Source organism: Leguminivora glycinivorella, chromosome 1, assembly GCF_023078275.1.
Source record: "Leguminivora glycinivorella isolate SPB_JAAS2020 chromosome 1, LegGlyc_1.1, whole genome shotgun sequence".
Taxonomy (NCBI): Eukaryota; Metazoa; Arthropoda; class Insecta; order Lepidoptera; family Tortricidae; genus Leguminivora; species Leguminivora glycinivorella.
This window is the reverse complement of record NC_062971.1, coordinates 24,372,250-24,394,961: the sequence shown is the minus strand read 5'-3', so window position 1 is coordinate 24,394,961 and position 22,712 is coordinate 24,372,250. Positions and strand designations below refer to the sequence as shown.

Sequence of the window (22,712 nt, the reverse complement as noted above, 5' to 3'; positions counted from 1 at the left end):
AAAAAAATGTGTTTCAAATGCAGAAAAATTTGCCAGGTATCGCAAATTAGTATAGAAATTGTATGAAATTATATTTTTGAAATTATTACAGTTAACTAAAAGTCAACTATAATGTGATTATTATAGTTGAGTTGGAACTGCCATAGAGTATCTAACACTGAAAAGTTAGCACTTATAGTTTAGTCTGTGGTGTCCTAATTGACAGATTACAGTCGACGAGTAGAAAAAATAGCATTTCGTCGTTTTCCAGAGACTTACGAACGGCGAATTCGTGCGTTCGAAATTGAAAACTAGGTCCCCTTGCTTTGCTTTATGCCCAGTCATTAAGGTCACCTCAGTCATAGACTAGCCTTGGTATGTAGTTGGAATGATACACCTCTGAAACATGTCAACTGTCTACATCACTCACCAAGAAGAGCTTGAAAGAGGCGTGATTTAAAAATTCTGATGACTCTTTCGATCGCAAGTCGCAGTTGCCGGTCATTGGGTTTCACTAGTTTGCTGTGGTAGTCTTCCAGCAGTTCCAATGCTCGGTGGGCTTCTGTAAAGACAAAAAAAGTTCTTCAAATATCGCATATCAAATAATATTAATTCTGATGAATAGAACCTATTTCAATCCTACAATGAGTTCGAGTCTAAAATTTTCGGCCACCAGTGAGTGGATAACAGTTTTTTTCTACTCCAGCCGGCGTATCATGCTTCCAATTTTATCACTTATCCACGTAGATAAAGCATCCGTCACGCTTTGGCAAGTATGTCAGTGTGAAAGTGACAGTTGTCTTATCCGCGTGGATAAGTGATAAAATTGGAAGCATGATACGCCGGCTGTACTTTTATTTGTCATTTACATAGTTATGGGTCAGTGTGTACCTATGTCACAGACAAGTCTGTAGTCTATACTTACCCCAAAAACGCATTTGTGAATACACGCAGGATCTTTTTGGCTTTGGATAATGTGACCTAACTTTACACGCAGTGCCAAAAAGATCCTGCTCCTGATCCTTGCTACCGGCTTATCAACCCAGAAAAAAACACATGAACATGTATTGTTGGATGGGTCCTTCTGCTTCATGTGAAATAAGAAAGGTTCTTATTAAGTTAAGGTTGAAGGCACCTTAAAGTTGTCTGGAAGAGTTGTCGCTCTTTAGCGATAAGACCGCCTGTTGTTTACCTTTGTTTATGTTGCTACTTTCCTATGTATAAGTGTATTCAATAGAGGTGCGCAATAATAGTACATTACGATACAAGTGCGAAAAGGAGGAAGGTCGAAACGAGTGGCGGTAAATTAAAACATGAGTTATGATTGTTACGAAAGTTCATCATTTTCGCATCGCACGTGTATCGTACGACGTTTTTCAGTAGGTACCTACAGATGGCCCTCCGAAGTTTCGACCTGACAAGAAATTATGATCCACTTCTCGCACTAGTGCGTAAAAAAATCACCATCTGTACTGAAATAGTACATTACGATACAAGTGCGTAAAAAAGGAAGTTCGAAACGAGTGGCGATAAATTAAAACACGACCGAAGGGAGTGTTTTAAATCGACACGAGTTACGAATTTCCTTTTCGCACGTGTATCGTACGACGTTTTTCAGTACAGATGAACCTCCGAAGTTTCGACCTGGCATATAATGAACCACTTCCCGAACTAGTGCGTAAAAAAACGACCATCTGTACTGAAAAGAGTATTTATTTGTATTGTATTGTATCAGAACGTAATAAAGAACCACGTCTTATTTGATTCGTTTCTCGTGTAATGTAAGTCGGTCGTAGGAACATTCACTCTTATTATTTATTCTGTTTCCATGTTTCGCTGAGTTCATAAATTGTTATTATTTTTAGAAATGAAAAGCATCGTATTTAGACGGAGATAGAGGTTTTATAGATACCAACGAAGTGTCTGATAACAGTGATAGTTTCAGCACTCGTGTGGTGCGTTGTGCAGAAACAAGTGTAAGTGAAAGCCAGACAGGTATTTGTTTTGTCTAACGAATTCATACACTCATTAGATACTTATATGAATGATTTTTTTTTAATGCAAAGTAATGTCGAAATATAGGTAGATGTCACACTTATATGTATAGATTATTAGGTATTTTATGATATGATAGATATATTATAAGGCTGAAGGAAGGTTACTGCTGAAGGGGTCTGCGATACGTAACACACTTGTACTATGTAACTACATACCAAGTTTTAAAGAACAAATTTAAACTTAAGGGTAAAAGAAGGGAGGGCATATATTAGATATTTCTTTACTAATTATAACAAAGTTTTAATTGACAAAACAAGGTAGGTATAGTATAATGCCAAGGGGTCAATGGCAATGGGCAACTCTACTATCGATATGAACAGAACAACAGAATAGAAGGGTGCTATTGTTTGCGCAACCAACCCCCTGCCACCGTTCCTATTGGAATAATAATATGAGCTACATGCAGAAATATACTCGAAACATTAGACCTATTTATGAAAGTTATGCATAGGTTAAAACACTAGATTCACCTTGCTTACGAACGGGCATCACGGCACCACCCCTTAATGTAATTTTCCGAACCTATAAAATACACCTCCGAGAAAAATAAAACAACTAAAAATTATTTAAACCATTAAACTGAAGATATAGTACATTTTAAACAGTTTTAATCACAGCTGGATACATTTTAACGGCACATATGGTTCGTACTGTGAAAACATTTAGAAGATAAAGCGCGAGGTGATGCGCGGTAGTGATCCCGTGAAGGGCCAGCGACTACTACGCCCAATGGGATTGGTCGATTTCCACCGTGACGTCAGGGGGTGGAAGCATAGACAAAGAAAATGTAGACTGCGGGGTGTTGGAATAAAAAAAAAGTTTCGAACTGACTGGTGTACTCTCTACCAACGCTCAATGCTACACTCTGATCTGCCTAATAATCCATAGTACTTAATATTATAAATGGAAAAGTGTCTGTGTCTATTTGTTTGTCCGTCCTTCACGGCAAAACGGAGCGACGAATTGTCGTGATTTTTAGGGTTCCGTACCAAAAACAAGTTTCTAATGGGGTGGCAACGTGCATGTGACACTGTTTGCGTTGCATGCTGTTATTGTGAAGGTTGAATATGCAATCGACTCATGCTTGACCAATTTTAAGTTTGGAACCTCAGTTGTCTATGTGCAGATTTTTTGAGTTTTCAAACGACACTCTTTTGACAGGACTCATGATGTAAACATGTTTGTGTAAATCAATATTAATAAATTATAAATAAATAACGTTCGGATAATCCAAAGTGCCTTCCTATTGTTCCAAGGACCTCCTGTGGGAATTACCACAGGTTATGGCCCATACGCGACGTTAAGGAACATTGTATTTAAAGCTAGGAAGTGTTTGTATTTTTTCAGCATTATTTAGTCAGCTTTCGTACGGCGAGAATAACGTTAGCAACCACAGTTGTTGACAACATAACCTTAGCAACGAGAGTAACATCATAGTTAAAGAAAAACCGTAAGTAAACTACATCATGGACAGCAAGGACAACATAAAGACTTTGAAATTAAATACGAATTATTCTAATTGGAGAAAACTAGCTAAATTATTTCTGGATGCAAAAGGAATTGGAGCCGATGATAAAGGTAAAGACGCAAAAGCTAAATACTATATTTTAAATTCAATAGATGAAAATATTTTACATTATGTGATTAATTGCTCAACCACAAAGGATATTTTTGAAAAATTAGATATTGTCTTCAATTACAAAGTGGAAAAAGACAGTCACCTCAGAGTTATAGAATTTTATAACTACAAATTTACTGGAGATATACTTCAAGATATTAGCAAATTGCAAAATATGTGTTTTGAACTAGAATCTACCGCAAATAAAATAAATGATGACATGCTTATACAAAAGATTTTGACCATTTTACCTTCAACATTAAATTACTTCAGGACTGTATGGGAGGTAACTCCGAAGTCTGACCAAACCATACATACTTTGATCGAACGAATTCAAAAAGAACTTAAGCTTGTTGATAATAATTATTCAATTGTAGTCAATTCTGATATAAATCACCAAACAGAGGAAGCAATGAAAAGCAATGAAAGAATTTGTTTTAATTGTAACCAACGAGGGCATATTGCGAGATTCTGTAATAATAAAAAATGCACTATATGCAATAAAAGTGGCCACACTTCCAGTGAATGTTTTTCTACAAAGGTATGTAGGAAATGTAACAGGAAGGGACACATTGAAAAATTTTGTCGCACTTTTAGTCTGGTGAGTGAACAACTGAAGCATACAACTAGTATTAGAGCCATTATTGATTCGGGTGCATCCTCTCACATGTTCTATAATAATGATGTCATTAACTCCACAGAAAATGTAAATGTAGAAATAAGATGTGCTAATGCAGAGAACCTCGTCGCACAAGCCATAGGTACAGTAAAAACAAATGGTTTTGAACTGGAAGATGTACTACATGTTCCTGCAATTTCTAGAAACCTGATATCTGTAAGTTCAATCACTGATCATGCAGCTTCTGTACTCTTCGTTGGAAACAAGGTAACTGTAAAGAAATATAATCGCATTATTCTTACGGGATATAAAACTAGAAACGGTCTTTATGAAACAGAATTTTCTGCTAACACTGTTCGCGAGGTTTTGCTTTCTGAGAACGCCGATATTTGGCATCGTCGGCTAGGTCACGTATCGGATGTGCCGCGTCTAGCTAAACTGGTGAACGGTATCAAAATTGGGGGGAACATAAAGAAAACTTTTGTGAAATATGCATTAAAGCAAAAATGACTAGAAAACCTTTCAAAAATAATAGAATTAAAGCAAAATTTCCTTTAGAAATTATCCATACGGACATTTGCGGTCCGATAGAAATTCCCACTTGGGATAATAAAAAATATTTTATTACTTTTTTGGATGACTTTACACATTTTTGTGTTGTCTACTTAATTACTTTTAAAAGTGAAGCCTTTGATAAAATAAAACAGTTTGTGACTTTAGCGGAAAACCATTTCAATACAAAAGTTAGGAAAATCAGATGCGACAACGGAAAAGAATACTCGAACAATAACCTAATGTCTTGGTGCAGCTCTAAGGGCATAATTATGGATCTAACAATACCCTACACTCCTCAATTAAATGGAAAAGCAGAGCGATTAAATAGAACCTTGTTAGAACGAACGAGAGCATTAATATTCGATGGTCGAGTTCCAAATTATCTATGGGGTGAAGCTCTTATAACTGCAAGTTTCTTAATCAATAGAAGTCCTACCGAAGGCAAAGACAAAACTCCAGCAGAGATGTGGTTTGGCATCAAACCTGATGTATCACATGTAAGACGTTTTGGTTCAACAACTTTTTATAAAATAAACTCTGGTGTACGAAAGCTAGATGTCAGATGCAAAAAGGGAATCCTGATTGGCTATATCAGGAATGGTTACAAAATATGGGTGGATGAAACAAAAACAATTGTAAGAGCGAGGGATGTAAGAATAAATGAAGATGAGCAAGGTATATATACAAATGAAGAAAATGATGAAACTATTAGAGGTCTTTGGACAATCAACGAAGAAACTGAAGAGACAGTTAGGGAAGGCACAACACAAAATGAAGATCAAATAAACAGGCAGGAAGAAAATCAGGTCAGAAGAGTCAACAGTAATGAAGGTCGAGAAGGAGATACATTAAGAAGAATTGAAACAAGTAGCAATGGAGAGGAGGGTCGAGAAGGAGGTACATCAAGAAGAGTTGGAGGAAGTAGTAATATAGAGAAGAGTCGAGAAGGTGATATGTTAAAAAGAAAAGTAAGAAGTAGAAATGCAGAGAATGTTCGAGAAGGTGTTATTCATTTAAGAAGATTAGGAAGCGAAACAAGTGAAGATGAAACAAAAGAAGATGAAACAAAAGAAGATGAAACAAAAGTAGATGAAACAAAAGAAGATGAAACAAAAGAAGATGAAACAAAAGAAGGTGAAACAAAAGAAGATGAAACAAATGAAAGCGAAACAAATGAAGGCGAAATAAATGATGGCGAAACAAATGAAGGTGAAATAAATGAAGGCGAAACAAATGAAGATAAAACAAAAGACAATAATGAAACAAATGAAATAGAAACAATTGAAGAAGAAGAAAATAATGAAGTATTTTATGATGGGAATGAAGAATTTTTTGATAACGAAGAAGTTGAAAATCGAGTTGGAAGTATTGAAAATCAAAATATTGATAGTGACGTTAATCAAAATAGAAGAGTTCAACCTACCAGAGACCGCAGATTACCTGATAGATATAAAGATTATTTAATGAATTATGATACTGAAGCTTCAATGTTAACCTACGAGGAGGCAATAGAATCAAAAGAAAAGGATAAATGGAAAAAGGCAATAAAAGAAGAAATTAAATCACTTGAAGAAAATAAGACGTGGTCATTTGTGGATGAACAGGAAGCAAAAGGAAGAAAATTAGTTACTAGCAAGTGGATTTTTACAGTAAAGTCTGATGGCAGATATAAAGCCAGACTAGTTGCAAGAGGTTTTCAACAAAAGTATAAATTAGATTATGACGAGACGTACAGTCCGGTAGTTAATAGTACGTCTTTAAGAATCTTACTATCTATTGCAGCGGCAAAAGGGTTAAAAATAAAACAGTTTGATGTGAAGACAGCCTTTTTACATGGAGACTTGAAAGAATGTATATACATGAAGGTACCCAAAGGCTATAGCAACAAAGAAGGCAAAGTATGCAAACTAAACAAGAGCTTATACGGTCTGAAACAAGCTCCACTAATGTGGAATATTAAGTTTACAGAGTTCTTAATAAAGATGGGGTTCAAGCAGATGAAACTTGATCAATGCATTTTTGTTATGGAGGGTGAAAGAAAGATTATTCTTGCGGTATATGTCGATGATGGATTAGTTCTTGGAGAGAAAGAAGAAGATCTAGTGTACATAATAGAAAGAATTAGAAAGGCTTTTGAACTAAGAGTCTTAGATGAAGTCACCAATTACATTGGTTTGGACATTAAGCAAGATGAAAATGGGATTAAAATTTTTCAGAAAACATACAGTGAGAAAATCATTAAGAAATTTAACCTAAACAATGCCAAGGAATGTAAATGTCCAACAATTCTGATAGAACAGCATCCGTCAGTAAAGGTTGATACTAAGTCTCATGAGCTTTACCGAGAGATGATAGGGTCATTGTTATATCTTTCGAATAAAACGCGACCAGACATTAGTTTTCAAGTGGGTTATTGTTCGAGGCATCAAAATTCTCCAAATTTAAATGATTTGAATAATGCTAAGACAATTTTGCGATTCCTGAAAGGCTCAACAGAAAAAGGGATTCACTTTAATAAAGATGATAAAGTACTCAGGGGTTATTGTGATTCGGATTTCGCGGGAGATCCAGACACTAGGCGCAGCACTTCTGGTTTTGTGATTTGGCTGAATGGTGGACCAGTGGCATGGAGCTCAAGAAAACAATCAGTAGTCGCACTGAGCAGCACAGAAGCAGAATTCATAGCAGCAGCAGAATGTTGTAAAGAACTACTATTCATAAGGGATCTGATTTTTGAGATAACCAAGGAAAAACTAGAAGTTGAGATGAGAGTAGATAATCAATCTGCAATTTGGCTTATGAAAAAAGGAATCATGGGGAGAAGAAGCAAACACATAGACGTAAAATACTATTACCTAAAAGAGAAAATTGACGAAAATCAGATTACAGTTAAATACTGTCCGACGGGATCACAGCTGGCTGATATACTAACTAAAAGTTTACCGGCTGTAAAGTTTGAAAAATGTCAACGAAGATTAGTGTTTTAGTGATATTGTGGCTAAAATGAGTCATTGAGTGTAGTATAAGTGCGGGCTAAAGTGAACGTTAATTATTTTTCGGCTCATGTCGGGGTTTGTTTATAATTATCGTAGTATGTAAGTTTTTATAGGGTGTGTAAAAATAATACAGGAATGTGTATTGAAAGAAAACTTGAGGATTCTGGAAACATGAAATAAAGTTAGAATTAAGGGGGTGCTTAATAATGATTCACTTAAGGGGGTGTAAGTGTATTAGTGTACTAATGGTAAGTGAATCAATATAAAAGCAACCATCAAACGAACTTGAAAAAAGAGTAAAACCACACATTCATTTAGTCATTATTTACACAGTGTTCTGAAGTTATCCTTAAGTATTTTTTCTAAATTTTTATTTATTCCAAATATTATTATAATTTCTAGTATTTTAGTATTTGTTTAGAGAAGGGGAGGATACGTAAATTTTATAATCGAATATATATTTGGCAATTAGTAATGATGTATCGAGCGGTGGAGAGTAAAGATAAGTATGAGTCGAGAGGTGGAATAAATAAGGGAGATAGATGTAGTTAATTTATATATTAGTAGCGATGTATCGAGTGGGAGAATAAAGATAAATATAAAGCGAGAAGTAGAATAATTAACTGTTTATTTATATATTTGTAGCGATGTATCGAGTGGGAGAATAAAGAACAATATGAGGCGAGAAGCTGAATAATTAACTACTTATTTATATATTAGTAGTGATGTGTCGATTAGTGGGAGTTTATATTATATGAGAGTACATGTAGATATGTACTAATTAATATTTGATGATAATGTTTTTTTGAAACCTTTTGTTTTTTGGTAAACTAATGTGATGAAAGTTTTTGAAATATTGTTCTGGAAATGAGATTGTGGCCTTTTAAATAAAAGTTGTAAAGTATTAGATAAAAGTTGTAAAGTATGTACTAACGCTTCAAGCAGAGTTGATTGAGGGGGTGTGTTATTGTGAAGGTTGAATATGCAATCGACTCATGCTTGACCAATTTTAAGTTTGGAACCTCAGTTGTCTATGTGCAGATTTTTGAGTTTTCAAACGACACTCTTTTGACAGGACTCATGATGTAAACATGTTTGTGTAAATCAATATTAATAAATTATAAATAAATAACGTTCGGATAATCCAAAGTGCCTTCCTATTGTTCCAAGGACCTCCTGTGGGAATTACCACACATGCGTTCATAGGTTGCGGTGACCGCTTTCCATCAGGCGGACCGTATGCTTGTTTGTTTGCCACCGACGTAGTATAAAAAAAAAAAAGGTACAACAGGAACCCTTATGGTGCGACTCTGTCCGTCTGTCTGTCCGTCTGTCACATTGTTAAATATCTCGAGAACTACTTATGCTATCGATATGAAATTTGGAATAGTTATAATCATTGTGAACCTCTACAAGTTGAAAGATTTTTTTTTTAATTAATTAATATAAATGATAGAAAATGGCCAAAATGAAAGGGGGTCAAACTGAAAATTTCAAGTAACTAGGTCAAGTGGGGTATTGTTAGAAAGAGCTCAAACTGTACATATCAAAACTATTTTTCATAATTTTTTGGTTGTGGAAAAAAATGTTTTTTGAAGGAAAATGTAAAAAAAAATACCGCCCCCCCCCCCCCCCCCCTTATCTCCGAAGTTTACCAACATAAGTTTATGAATATTTCACCAAACATGGCTATAAAAATAAAATCGTACACGTATCTTGAAAACTTTTTTTTTAATTTATAAAAAACCTTTCAGATTTACATTTTCAATTTCAACACCCTTGCATTGTACCTGTATGTTTTAACAAAATAACAATGAAATTACCAGCTTTCAAATAGAGGCAAAATGGTTAAAATCGGTTCACGCAATAAACAATTATTCCATAAAAATCATCTTCCATACTAGCTCGCGCGCATTACTTTACTCAATTTGCCGATAGATGTCGCTGCACGTTGAACGATCATTTCCTACATCGCGTTTTACCTGATATAATGAGGTCGGTTCAGGAGCGTCCTTGCGACATGTCGTAAGTCGTAAACTATTGAAGTCGAATAGTCTTGATTTTATTGGGACGTTGTCTAACAATAAAATTGTATATTAAAATATTACTTGTTATGTGGGAAATTGAGTCTTGAGGGATTTAGTCAAATCTGTAGAGTTCTATGAATAACATTTTGATGATTCAACTATTGAAAGTTTGTACGGAACCCTCGGTGAGCGAGTCCGACTCGCACTTGACCGGTTTTTTTATTTTTTTAAGTGGAGATAGTTGAAGGGATGGAGAGTGACATAGGCTCCTTTTTGTCTCTTTCTAACGCAAGCGGAGCCGCGGGCAAAAACTATTATTATATAATTGATTGATGAATAACTAAATTAACTACCTAATGCCTATACTTATTATAAGTATGTTGATTCAGTATTGATAAACTTAACACCATAGGTCATTAAAAGTATGTATAGCTGATCAAACAAGTTTGTGATTGGAAAAAGGCGTGAAATTCGAATTTTCTATTTATATGTATAGATGCGAATTCTTCAAGACCACATTTTTAAATATTTCCTCATTTTTCTGATGACACCGATAGCTTGACAGACTATACCTACATACTAGCTCAATTTCGTCACCTATGTATAACGCCAAACCCAAAAACCAAAATCAACATAGCATTAAATCTGTTTTTTATCATGCAGAAACGTCTGTGAGCGATATTACATACTTTTAAATTAAAGGAAAAATTGAAAAATTCACACCTCCGGCAGGACTCGAACCTGCGACCTCTGGCTTTGCGCAGTTGGGAGCGAGGCTGGCTCCGGCAAAGCCAGAGGTCGCTGGTTCGATTTCTACCGGAGGTGTGAATTTTTCCATTTTTCCTTTAATTTAAAAATATGCAACATAGCATTATGAATATTATAATCCAATGTCAATGTCTATATCAAAGAGCGTTGAATCACGTTTGGTTTTAATAATGTTTGCAGCTACCCCCACTTGTATTATGTAGAACAAAGAATAATTATAATATTTATAATACTCACTAGGAGATGTAGGTTACACACCACGTCTTAAGGCGGATACACACTCTGCTACAGTTCGGAAAGAGAAGAGTAGCAGAATGTGTTCCCTATACATTTCACAATTCTGCTTTTTCCAAATACACTTTGTAACTATCCAAAACTATAATTATCAAGACATCCGGTATCGAATTACAAGCAGGTAAAATCCCTCATTTTTGCTTGGTTTTATTACTACTTGCCAATAGATGGCGCTAGTGTTGTCTTGCGTAGCCCGGCAACGGCGGCAACCATCCGGCAACAGACAGTTTTAGGCTCCCCACAGACAGTCTTAAAAATTCATAATCTTAAAAAAAACTTGTATGCAAATTGACAGTTCAAACTGTCAGTCAATCTGTCAGTGTCAGTTTGAACTGTCAATTAGCATACAAGTTTTATTTAAGATTATGAATTTTTAAGACTGTATGTGGGGAGCCTTAGGAACTCCGTGCACTCGATCTGATTTTTGCAAGATTATGAATTTTAAGACTGTCTGTTGCCGGCCTAGAGCATACTAAGAGCCGGTGAGAGCAACCAATCCTAGATAAGCTAATTAAGTACTTCATGACAACTTGAAGTAATCGCAATATAAGTTTCCCGTAGATATGCAAGCACTGCACACCGGAAGACATACTTGCGTCCAAACAGAACATTCAGAATGCCCTGCCGGTGAATTATGCTTCCAATTTTATCACTTATCCACGTGGATAAAGTATCCGTCACGCTTTGGCAAGTATGTCAGTGTGAGAGTGACAGATGAAGACATCTGTCACTCTCACACTGACGTGGATAAGAATCCACGTGGATAAGAATCCACGTGGATAAGTGATAAAATTGGAAGCATGATACGCCGGCTGCTTACATTAAATTAAAATGAAAATGTGAGAATGAGAAGAAACGAAGAAGCATACATACTCAAATGCTTACTGACGAAATATACACAACCTCTGCCTGTTCTTAAGTGGCTTTTGGAATTTGGATAGACAAAGTAGGTTAGGTCCTTGACGTGTGGACAAAAAACCGATACACCAATCGGTTGGGCCGGCCAGCGCTAGCGTCAACTGCCAACATACGGCCAAGTAGCCTATAAGTAGCCCTCTACACGCTTGGCCAAGGGGTTCCACCAAGGGTTGGTGGAACCGTTGGCCACATGTGTACAGCGGCCATTAGCGACAACCACGCGACAACATTAAACTCACGATTAAACTTGCCTCCTCTTGTACTGACAGAGTTGTGCCAGCCAGAGTATACATCTTTGTTGGCAGTATAAAGCTAGTTATACACAATCTTTATTTATAATAATTAATAATGATTTTCCTGTTGTGAATTCAGAATGCTCGGAATTGCATAAAATATAGCTATACACGTCCAGATTTTATCGGATTACCAAATACTCACACTCATCTGATTCAAACTGAGTAAATTTAATAGTGCCAATGAATGAATTCAGATCGTCTAAGACCGGCTTAACCGACTATAAAATATTTGCGTTTCGTTTCGGCTTGAAAATTATTTTAAACCAGCTTCGACGATACACATAATTTTGTAGTACATGTTGATGTTAAATTTTAAATAAAATGGCGTATGATATGGATTATTCCTTTTGATTCCTAATTTAATCATAATTCCACATCGAGCGCTTAGACAAAATTATAACTTGTTTATATTGTATTGCGTGGCATGTCACAAAACGCAAGACTTTGACAAATTGCCTGACCTTGAGCAGCGCAGCCTGCGCATTCGTGAAGCAAGAGAGAATATCAGTCTCGATATATGTGTGGTCTGAATATATCTACGTAGGTACGTAGGTTTTAAGATAGTAGTAAATCCTATCCGGGATAGAGAGGCACAAAGATGCCTTTATTTGGGAAAAAAGATTTCGGCAGGAAATCGAAAAAGGATGGCCGAGACTCCGAAAAACAACCGTCCATCGAAGACAAGTATGTGGTTAAAGATTTGTTGGGAACCGGAGCGTTTTCCGAGGTGCGATTGATAGAAAGCAAAGATAACGGGCAGTTGTTCGCGTGTAAAATTATCGACAAAAAAGCGCTTAAAGGCAAAGAAGATTCACTAGAAAACGAGATTAGGGTACTGAAGAGATTTAGTGAACAAGCAAAAGGCGAAGGCGAAGAAAAAAAGATGTTTTCGCACCCTAACATCGTCCAGCTGTTAGAAACGTACGAGGACAAAAGCAAAGTGTATCTCGTGATGGAGCTAGTAACTGGCGGCGAGTTGTTCGACCGCATCGTGGAAAAGGGCTCGTACACCGAGAAGGACGCGTCCAACCTGATGCGACAGGTGCTGGAGGCCGTGGACTACATGCACTCGCAGGGCGTCGTACACCGCGACCTCAAGCCCGAAAATTTGCTGTATTACAGTGCTGATGAAGACAGTAAAATAATGATCAGTGATTTTGGTTTATCCAAAATTGAGGATTCTGGTATCATGGCTACAGCTTGCGGAACTCCAGGATATGTTGCTCCAGAAGTACTTGCCCAAAAGCCTTATGGCAAAGCAGTAGATGTATGGAGTATAGGAGTCATCTCTTACATCTTGCTTTGTGGATACCCACCATTTTATGATGAGAAGGATGAAAACTTGTTTGCCCAGATATTGAAAGGCGATTTTGAGTTTGATTCTCCTTACTGGGATGATATTAGTGAATCAGCCAAGGATTTCATAAGGCATTTGATGTGTGTTGATGTGGACAAGAGATATACTTGCAGGTGAGTAGCTTTTTACTCTTTCAATTCAGACATTTCCCCCCTGGGTGAAGCTAGAAGTGCAACAACTCGGCAACCATACTGTATTCTACAAAATGTCATGGTTCTAATTAAAATTAAATAATTACTGAGGGTATACAAATGAAGTATCTCATAATAGCCAATATTGATTATATTTATCACATAACTTGCTCAATAGTTTACAAAAAATGTAGTACCAGGAAATGGTATGGTATGGACAATTTTAATTTGAGATTGGAATGTTACCATATTTTAACTATAAAACTCCCGTGAGACTCATACATATTTAAAAATATTTTAAGCGGGTTACTCACGTATTAAGTCGATATAGCGTTCGACATGTTTCGGTTCAATTTCGAGAACCTTTCTCAAGAGTAACGACACCCCGCCTTTACATGTCGAGAGCGCGACGCATACAAAGGCGTGTAAAGGCGGGGTGTCGCTACTCTTGAGAAAGGTTCTCGAAATTGAACCGAAACATGTCGAACGCTATATCGACTTAATATGTGAGTAACCCGCTTAAAATATTTTTAAATATGTTACCATATTACTAAAAAATATGGTAACATTCCATTTTTACAATATAATATATAAAAATACATATTGCAATAGTTAGGTTTTGTGGTTAATTGGTAAAAGCAGTGTTTAAATAAATAAGAGACCCCTAAAGAAGTTATTATCCAGTGATAAAATTTGTTAATTATTTGCTTTACAGGCAGGCATTGGCTCATCCATGGATTTCTGGTAATGAAGCTAGCAGCAAGAACATCCATGGCACTGTATCTGAACAGCTTAAGAAGAACTTTGCCAAGTCCCGCTGGAAACAAGCATACCATGCTACAACTGTGATTCGACAAATGCAGAAAATGGCGCTCAGTAGCAGCGGCTCCAGTCGCAGCACAAACTCAAGCGCTCAGCTCAAGTAATAGCTGCCCTCCCCCATGACATGGCAAATCACTTTCAATATTGACAAAGGTACTTAAGATTTATTTCATTTTTATTTAATTGGGTTGGTGATAACCAACGCCAAGTAACTCCATCATGCTTATTACAATTGATAAGCCTGTTACATTAATTGAAATTCATTGTCAAACCAGTTGGCGGCAGACACGCCGAAAGATCTGTGTCATCGCTACGTTTATAACATTACTTACGGATCCACAAGTACATTCAACTGGTTGTCTTAATACTGAAATGGATAGCTTGTTTAGCATATATAATAATCAACGAACTGTTATTAGACATATTTCGGCTAGTCATTATATCTTATCTGCTTGAAAGTGTTACAGGCATTATAAAAATCTGATAGCAAATTGATACTTAATTTAGAAACTGATCTGAAACATGTCTCTTTTACGTACCTAATAATTATGTACTTCAAAAATGTAATTCTTGTTTCGACTTTTTTATAGTAATAACAGGAATTGTTTTAAAATATTATATATTATATTATTGGTTGATAAAAATGAAAGGGAATTTCTGAGTGTGAAATTAAAGCTTAATTGAATTTTTACTGCCAAAATTAAAAATGGTTTGACACCTTCCTCGAATGTAATGCTAGTTAACAAAAAGTAGATAAAAATAAAATGATGTCTCTTTAAAGATACTGATTAATAGCTATTGCTTAGATATGGTGATAATCACTTGTAATCATAAGGTCTGTTGCAAAATTGATTAGTAATAATAATTGAAATAAAATGACAAAATATTTACAATTATAAATATGGTTTATATGTTGAGATATTCATTCGTAATTTGGTATCTTCTCGATAGTTGTTTTGTATTTTAATATAGGTATGAATGTCGGGCAGGGTACTTGTGTTGAAATAAGAAGTTTGCAAATTGGATATTTCACTGGTCAAATGATTATATCTTAGGCCAGGATTTGGTTGGAATAATAATTTTATTTAGAATGCGGAGATAGCTACTGTGTGATGATTGTATTTTTGTAATGCTAATAAGCCGTCTTGAGCTCCCATCACAGCTGGTAAACATCTCATCTTGATTAGTATCAACTGTAAGACACGTGTTTCAACAGTCACCTACCCGACTCCATTATGCTATCTCTAGAGTAAGTTTTATGATTGAACTTGAATCCTTCCTATATTTTATCATTTTCATATTCCTAAATACCTATATCAAATACATGTATTAGCGTTTGTTATACAATAATGCATTGTTGAATTTAATGTTCTTATAATACTCTGTAACCGTGACTAAATAGTTGGTAGTAGTTCCCTATATTATATAAAGGGCATTTCATATGTTACATAAGATTGGGCCTAATGTACATTTATTTCAAGTACTTAGTGAGATTGAGTGCAATCTTGCTTACGGACTGGCAACTAGAAACGCAGTTATATTTGCTGTTGGGTATGTTCTAATACTACAGAGGTGGCATTCGAACTTAAAGATCTGACTTATTTTAGTGAGTATTGCATTGCTCTTGATTGATGAGCAGGTCTGCACTGCTAGTGTACCTACTACTGGATATCAAATAATGTTTAGATTTTTATGTTCAAATGTCGTTCTTCGCACGCTTAATTAATGCGCGTTCTTTTTGCGAGAGTGAAATAATTTGACATTATAGAAGCATATTCATTGTTCGATTGATGTACATACTTACGTTTTATGCTCTCTCCTCTGCCCTGTAAGAATCTCATAATCAACGTCAAGGAGCTTTTGACTTTGTTCAACCGTTATCTTACATAAATGACAAATAATGTATAATTCTGTGTATGTAGAAATTCCATACTAAGTACTTATATTATCAAGTGACACATTTCCTATATCTGTACTTTATGAGGGTATGAATATCATATCAAATGTTTTGACATTCCGATTAGGGTAAACGTGTAATAATAACGATGATTTTATTCTAAATTTAAAAAATACGGTAACATTCCAGTTTTCAGTATTGTACCTATGCACATTATTTTACACAATTAACAATGGAATAATGGCCACAAGCATTCAGTTTACACATTTTAATTGAATGTATTCATTACAAAAAGGTAATTTTATAGTTTTCGTTGTTTATCAAAGGTGTGTTGGGGTTATTCAGCCAAAAGGAGTTACGAGCTCCAGAATTTTGCAATTGTCAAATTTCAATGTTTTTGTCCCTGATGTGAATTTTAAGAACCAATAATGATCATAACTTGGAGTTTCCTCGGTTAAAACAGTAAATAAACACATTCGATATTTTCTAAATTTGTTGAGACAGTTTCATGAAATAAAAACATATCTATATTTAACCTAGTTTGAACAGCCCCAACACACTTTAGTTTTTCGTTTCTGTGTAGCGTCCACAACATAAAAAAAAACTTCCGTCCGTGTTTTGATTTATCGCGCAATTTTAATTTCAAGTATTTAACAATTATACATAGTATATGAAGGCTACATTAATATATACTAAATATGTTTGTAATGAAACATTATAATATTCATATATTTATTTAAAGAAAAATAAAAGTGACACTACAACCAACATAATAATGCAAAGTAGGCACATAATAGAAGTTAACTTTTAAAACCATATTTTGAATTCAATTGATCTCACAAGGAAAAATATGTCACAATAAAAAGAATTCATTACGGTGCTCTTATGAGTACCTAAGCCAAACGAGTTTTGACGAGCATACCAACAGAAACGCGCTCAAAACCAGTCAGGGTATCTGACGGTCAGCTTATTTACTTTGTATAAGCAGATATCTCGTTATGCAAGTGTGCCCACCACGGCATCGGCATTAAACATTTACTTTTTCTGTGGATACTGTACATGCAATATCGTAAATTTTTATGGCACCTAAAGATTTACAATCCAAAATGTGCATTTTCGACATTCAGAACAATTAAAAAAATCATAGGCTTCTCGATAGCAAGGAAATAAGAAAAGTAACGACAGCGTGCTATAATTGTATTACAGTTAACTGTGTAGGTACTCAGTATTTCGAATGACAGTGCTACTTACAAGCACGTGCGTACCACCGATGAACCACTTGTACACCGTTTTAAACTTTACATATGAACTGTTTTTTTAAGCCTTTTTTTCTTTCCAATTGGTTGGCCGTATGTTATTGCGCTGTTGAAACTTAGCCTTACTAGAACTATCTTATTAGGTTCCCTAGTTGAGGGACCTATTTATCTGTATCTATGTGATCAGAATGTTAATGTGCCATATAATGCTGCAGGTGTCTATTCTAATATATGGTGGGATCACATCTATCAGCAATATCAGCATCAAGCTGCACTTTAGTTTGAATATGCTTTTCAGCATTCCGATGCATGCGCGTCTTCATACTTAATTAATAGTTACTAGCGATCTCTCATTTATTCCCGAGGCTGATAGATGTGACTCCATAGTTATTGACGAGGCCAGATGCAGCTTAGGTATTGACTAGGGTATGCAAAAACCGGTTAACTTAAAAAACCGGTTAATAACCGAGACTTTTCCTTCAAAACCGGTTAACCGGTTATTAACCGGTTTTGAGGATTTTCAGTAAATGGCCGTACTACGCAATAATTACCATTACCTTTAAGAATTCTGATGTTGATGATATCGTAGCAGGTATTACTTGCACGATGAAGATCATTTTTATCCAGTTTTAGGAATTTTGTAAAATGCGAAAATTGCTAAAAAAGGCTTGTGTGGTTTGAATGAGATTCGTTAGTTTTGCGTTTTCTAGGCATGTCGCGAAGGTCTACAGTTCCCAGAGCCCCTAGTAATACAAGCAATTGATGTAAGAAACCAAGATCTCCATTTTACCTTTCTTTTAAAAAATATAGTTTGAAATATACGGTAGACTCCAGTTACAACGACGCTCCAGGGATCACTGATATTACGTCGTACTAACCGGATGTCGTACAAAACTAAGCATTTGTATATCCCGATGGAGCTGTTGAAACTCTTGTTCGTGTGTTTCATTGTGGAAAGTCATCTGAGCGAGGGATGTGTTCAGTACATTATTTAATGGAGACACTTCGAGTAATAAATTGTGAGGATCTAAATCAGTAAATGCTTCTTCGATGTAATCTTTGTTGGCGTATAGCATAAAAGTGTCGCCTTTCAAGACACAACCTTGGCCGAGCTGAATCAGTCCGTTGCTATGAAGTACTTTTGTCGCCAGACCGTCTGGGCATAAGATGCGAACTAAGCATTCTTCGCAACAGGCGAATAGCCATGTGTTTTGTTTATGCAATTTGTACCACTTGTCGGCGCAGGGTTTTGTTTCTGTATGGCAGTACGAGTCATGCTTCTTTTGATGATTTAGTATTTCTGTGTTGCAAATGGATTTGCCTTGTTGTACGTCATAAATGGGATTGTTCAAGTGACATAATACCTTTTTTCCGTTCATTTGGGTACACCTGTTGATATTAGTGCTTTCCATTGGTATGAATGTATCTTGATTAATGTTGAATGCGATTAGATCGGTTCCGGGAATAACCTGTATGACGTTGTCGGGTGATACGTGCTGCGGAATGCTTATTAAGCGGTCAATTTCGTATATTTCATCGCTTAGCAGAGGGATTTTTACTTCTATTATAAGATATTGGTCAGTTAAGCGAGCTTGGATTTGGAGTAACTTGTATAAGTTGCGTATATTGTCATTAATCTCCGGAAGAGCCAGTTTGCTGGCCAGATGGCGAGCTATTGTGTTTAGCTCAGTTTGCAATTGTTTGGGCGATAAGAGATGGACGTCGATGTGACCGTGATACATGTTGGTCAACGTATTTATAACGGTTTGTTGTATGTTTTTCAGATGTTGAAGGATTCCGTTCGCTGCCATAGAAGAAGTCATAATGTGCAATGCATTTTCGTGTTGAGTATATTCTTGGGTTGCTTCCTTTGTTAGTCTGTTTAAGTGGTCAGTAAGAATCCGAAATCTCTATTACTAAAACATTTCAATCAATAGGTTTATTTACAGGGTATTATTATCATAGTATTAATACCTTATTTTATTGTGACTTGTTTAGTTAGAAAAAGTCATTTTTAGTATGCGTGCTTGCTCATCATTTGTAAGTAAAGCTAGTTTATACGCAATCGAAAAATACAAATTGGGTTCAATAGATATAGCTTATAAGATAAGACCCGAGACGAACAAATTGTTAAAATTTTAAAAGCAATACTCCAAAAAGTTACATGGCCACAATGTAATCTTGCTACTTGTAGGCAAGACAGGGGGCCGTGCTCGGGTGGAAGTAGCTTTGTTTCCCCAATTTACTAGTAAAACTAAAAACGTTGTCGCTCGTCGTTGCAACCGGACTTGACGGACGGATTCTGTGTAAAATGTGTCGAAAAAAGCGGCTGGTCGTTAAAATCGGAGTCGTAATAAACGAATGTACTTTCATACTATCACATACGAAAACCAAATAAATACCTGTGCTTATGTCGTTGTAAGAGGTTGGACGTTAGGTCTATGCGGAGTCGTAATATACTAACCGGACTCTACTGTTTGTATAATAGTACATTACGATACAAGTGCGTAAAAAAGGAAGTTCGAAACGAGTGGCGATAAATTAAAACACGACCGAAGGGAGTGTTTTAAATCGACACGAGTTACGAATTTCCTTTTCGCACGTGTATCGTACGACGTTTTTCAGTACAGATGAGCCTCCGAAGTTTCGACCTGGCATATAATGAACCACTTCTCGCACTAGTGCGTAAAAAAACACCATCTGTACTGAAAAATGTATAATTGAGTAGACTCGGGACTAGTTTTTAAAATAAAATCATTACAGATAATAATGTTGTCAATTAAAAGTAATGAATAAATCTTTATAATTACAAAACATTAAATAATTACGTATTTTTGAACCTTTTTATGCCTTATTTTCCAAATATTGAGAAATAAATACAGTTTCGGTTATTAACCGGTTAGAGACTATAAAAACCGGTTTTTAACAGAGGCCAAAAAGTCTCGGTTAACCGGTTTTTCGGTTAACCGGTTAACCGGTTTGCACACCCTAGTATTGACGACTCATTTTTCTCGTTGTACCTAGACTTCAAAAGTGCAGAGTGCATTTCATAAAGACTGTCGTTGGGCATACAATGGAATCAGGTTCAGTTCTGGGTGTTGTCAATGCTCGCACGCGATATCTGCATGGCTAACAAAATGATCTGCTATTGACTTAGATATTATATCATTTTGATCTGACATATTTTTAAATATCTAATGGGGCATTTGAATGACATTTGTAAGTAATGCTTCTGATTTGATCATAATTACAGCTTACTGTTGTGAAGCATTGCACTGCTTTAAAGGTCCTTAGTATATAAGTGTAGAGATGTTCGATTAATAATCTTAAACGTATGTATCTGTAAATGCGCCTTAATAATCTGTGTAATTTAAATAGTTCTATCTCTCTTTGGTATCGTTAATAATATTATGAACCCAGGGGTGTCACTCGGGTCTCTATATGAAGAGGCTCATATTGAATTGCATTTACTTTTACATTGTTCATTAATTTACGTGCCATCTTTTATTCATTATTTCATACTGATTCTTACGTAGGATTTGTTTTACCACGAATTATATTGTATTTATTATTTGGATTTTACCCAAAAACTGACACGCATTCCAAGTAGCGGATATGTAGACTGGCATACCAAGGCGAGAAACCGTCAGTTAACTCGCAAGTAAGCCAAACTAGTTTCTTGTGTATATTTTTTATTATTTGTTGCCATAGTGTATTTTTATATACGAATATAGTATGATATATGTATACTGAGTTGCTGACTCCAAAATTCATGACCCAGGAAAATTTTGTTATAAAATGGTTACCTGGTTTGGTTAGTTTTGATCACACTTTTTACTATGAAAAGAACTGTTGGGATTTACGAATAATTATATTGTCGACAATCCCGGCCGTGCCATATGAATTGAAATAATTCTACAATGTTTCATTTATGTTAATGAGAAATCCGAATTATTTTTATAATATTAATACGCACAATGCTTTAAACATAAGTATATTATCTATATAATTTTATAAATGTTCTTTTATGTACAATTATTACTAATTTAATATAAGTGGACATTTAAAATGTAGTTGTCATCTCTCATGTCATGCACAAACAGAAACTTTCTCTTTACTACTTATATTGATAACTACATGTGTACGTGATATTTTTCGAATACTTTTGGGTGCAAAAGTTAACCAATGACATTGGGTAATGGCCCGACATTGGAAATTGTGTATGCCTGAGTTCTCTTTAAAATTAAGTTCGTTCTGAACTTAAGTACTCTTCTGGTTCTTAAGCTTCTCATTGTCTACTATTTTTCTTTCTACTTAAGTACTAGTTTACTGTCTTGGCCCACTTTTGCTCCTAACTGTATGTGTAATAAGAGTGGTCTACATAATATTACGTTTAGTGTTATCACGTATTTTAGCATAATTACACATGTGCACTAGACGGCCCCGACCCGACATCCACTGCGATATGCAGTTTACTCATTCGCTATTATTATCTGCAGTAGAGGTGCCGAGAGTAGTCACCCTTGGAAACTCGATTTAATAAAGATCTGTTTTTCGATTTATTCTTGGGTACGGCGTACTACGCTACTATCTCATTTTGAAATTGTCACATTATCTACTCGATTGTTTATTCTGTTTAATTGTGCCAAATCCATATCATGATCAGTGATAGAACTTGTAATCTTAATGTTTGTACTTGTTACACTATTGCATTATCTTGCTGCAACAGTTAATATTGTGGATGTTCAAGTTCCTCGTCACTTAAAGTTAATCCTTTGTTCGTTAAATATAGTGCTTAGTGTAATCGTAATCATATTTGCTATTTTTCGAGGGTTATTACAATACTTATGTTCGTAGTCGACACGTTTTAGTTTGTAACGAAGCACAATAGCGTAAGGACCGGGAAGATAACCGCACGGTTTACAGAACTGCCCCTCACCATGGAGGGCGATTGGTTGTGAAAGTTCTGCATCAATATCTAATTTTATTTCATTTCAACATTCTTAAACAGAAATAGCGAAAGATACATATTTTGTGGGTCAAGATCTGATAACTATTAAATTACTACTATCTTGTGATTTAGATTTTATACTTCTTGTTCAAAACAATCAAAAATTTATT

General features: G+C 35.5%; 3 protein-coding genes across 6 annotated transcripts in view; 1 reads left to right on the top strand and 2 right to left on the bottom strand.

Annotated features, from left to right (window-relative positions):
- Window positions 1-2,710, bottom strand: part of LOC125241778 (disks large 1 tumor suppressor protein) — a 64,091-nt gene extending 61,381 nt beyond the window's left edge. For 2 of the 4 annotated variants that reach the window (XM_048150439.1, XM_048150511.1), the window contains exons 1-2: window positions 2,508-2,710; window positions 410-541 (exon numbers count right to left, since the gene is read on the bottom strand). In XM_048150439.1, coding sequence (XP_048006396.1) covers window positions 410-541; window positions 2,508-2,526 — 151 coding nt within the window. In that variant the 5' untranslated portion in view covers window positions 2,527-2,710. The remainder of the gene's footprint in view (window positions 1-409; window positions 542-2,507) is intronic. The other 2 variants (XM_048150652.1, XM_048150581.1) reach the window with 2 other exon arrangements.
- A 9,892-nt stretch (window positions 2,711-12,602) lies between these two features.
- On the top strand, window positions 12,603-18,007 carry LOC125233606 (calcium/calmodulin-dependent protein kinase type 1). Its single transcript, XM_048139670.1, has 2 exons — window positions 12,603-13,598; window positions 14,332-18,007. The coding sequence occupies exons 1-2, from the start codon at window positions 12,727-12,729 to the stop codon at window positions 14,540-14,542; spliced, it is 1,083 nt and encodes a 360-aa protein (XP_047995627.1). The 5' UTR covers window positions 12,603-12,726; the 3' UTR covers window positions 14,543-18,007.
- A 447-nt stretch (window positions 18,008-18,454) lies between these two features.
- LOC125224946 lies at window positions 18,455-19,333 on the bottom strand. The gene has a single exon (XM_048128467.1). The coding sequence runs from the start codon at window positions 19,331-19,333 to the stop codon at window positions 18,455-18,457; it is 879 nt and encodes a 292-aa protein (XP_047984424.1).
- Between the last annotated feature and the right edge of the window lie 3,379 nt (window positions 19,334-22,712).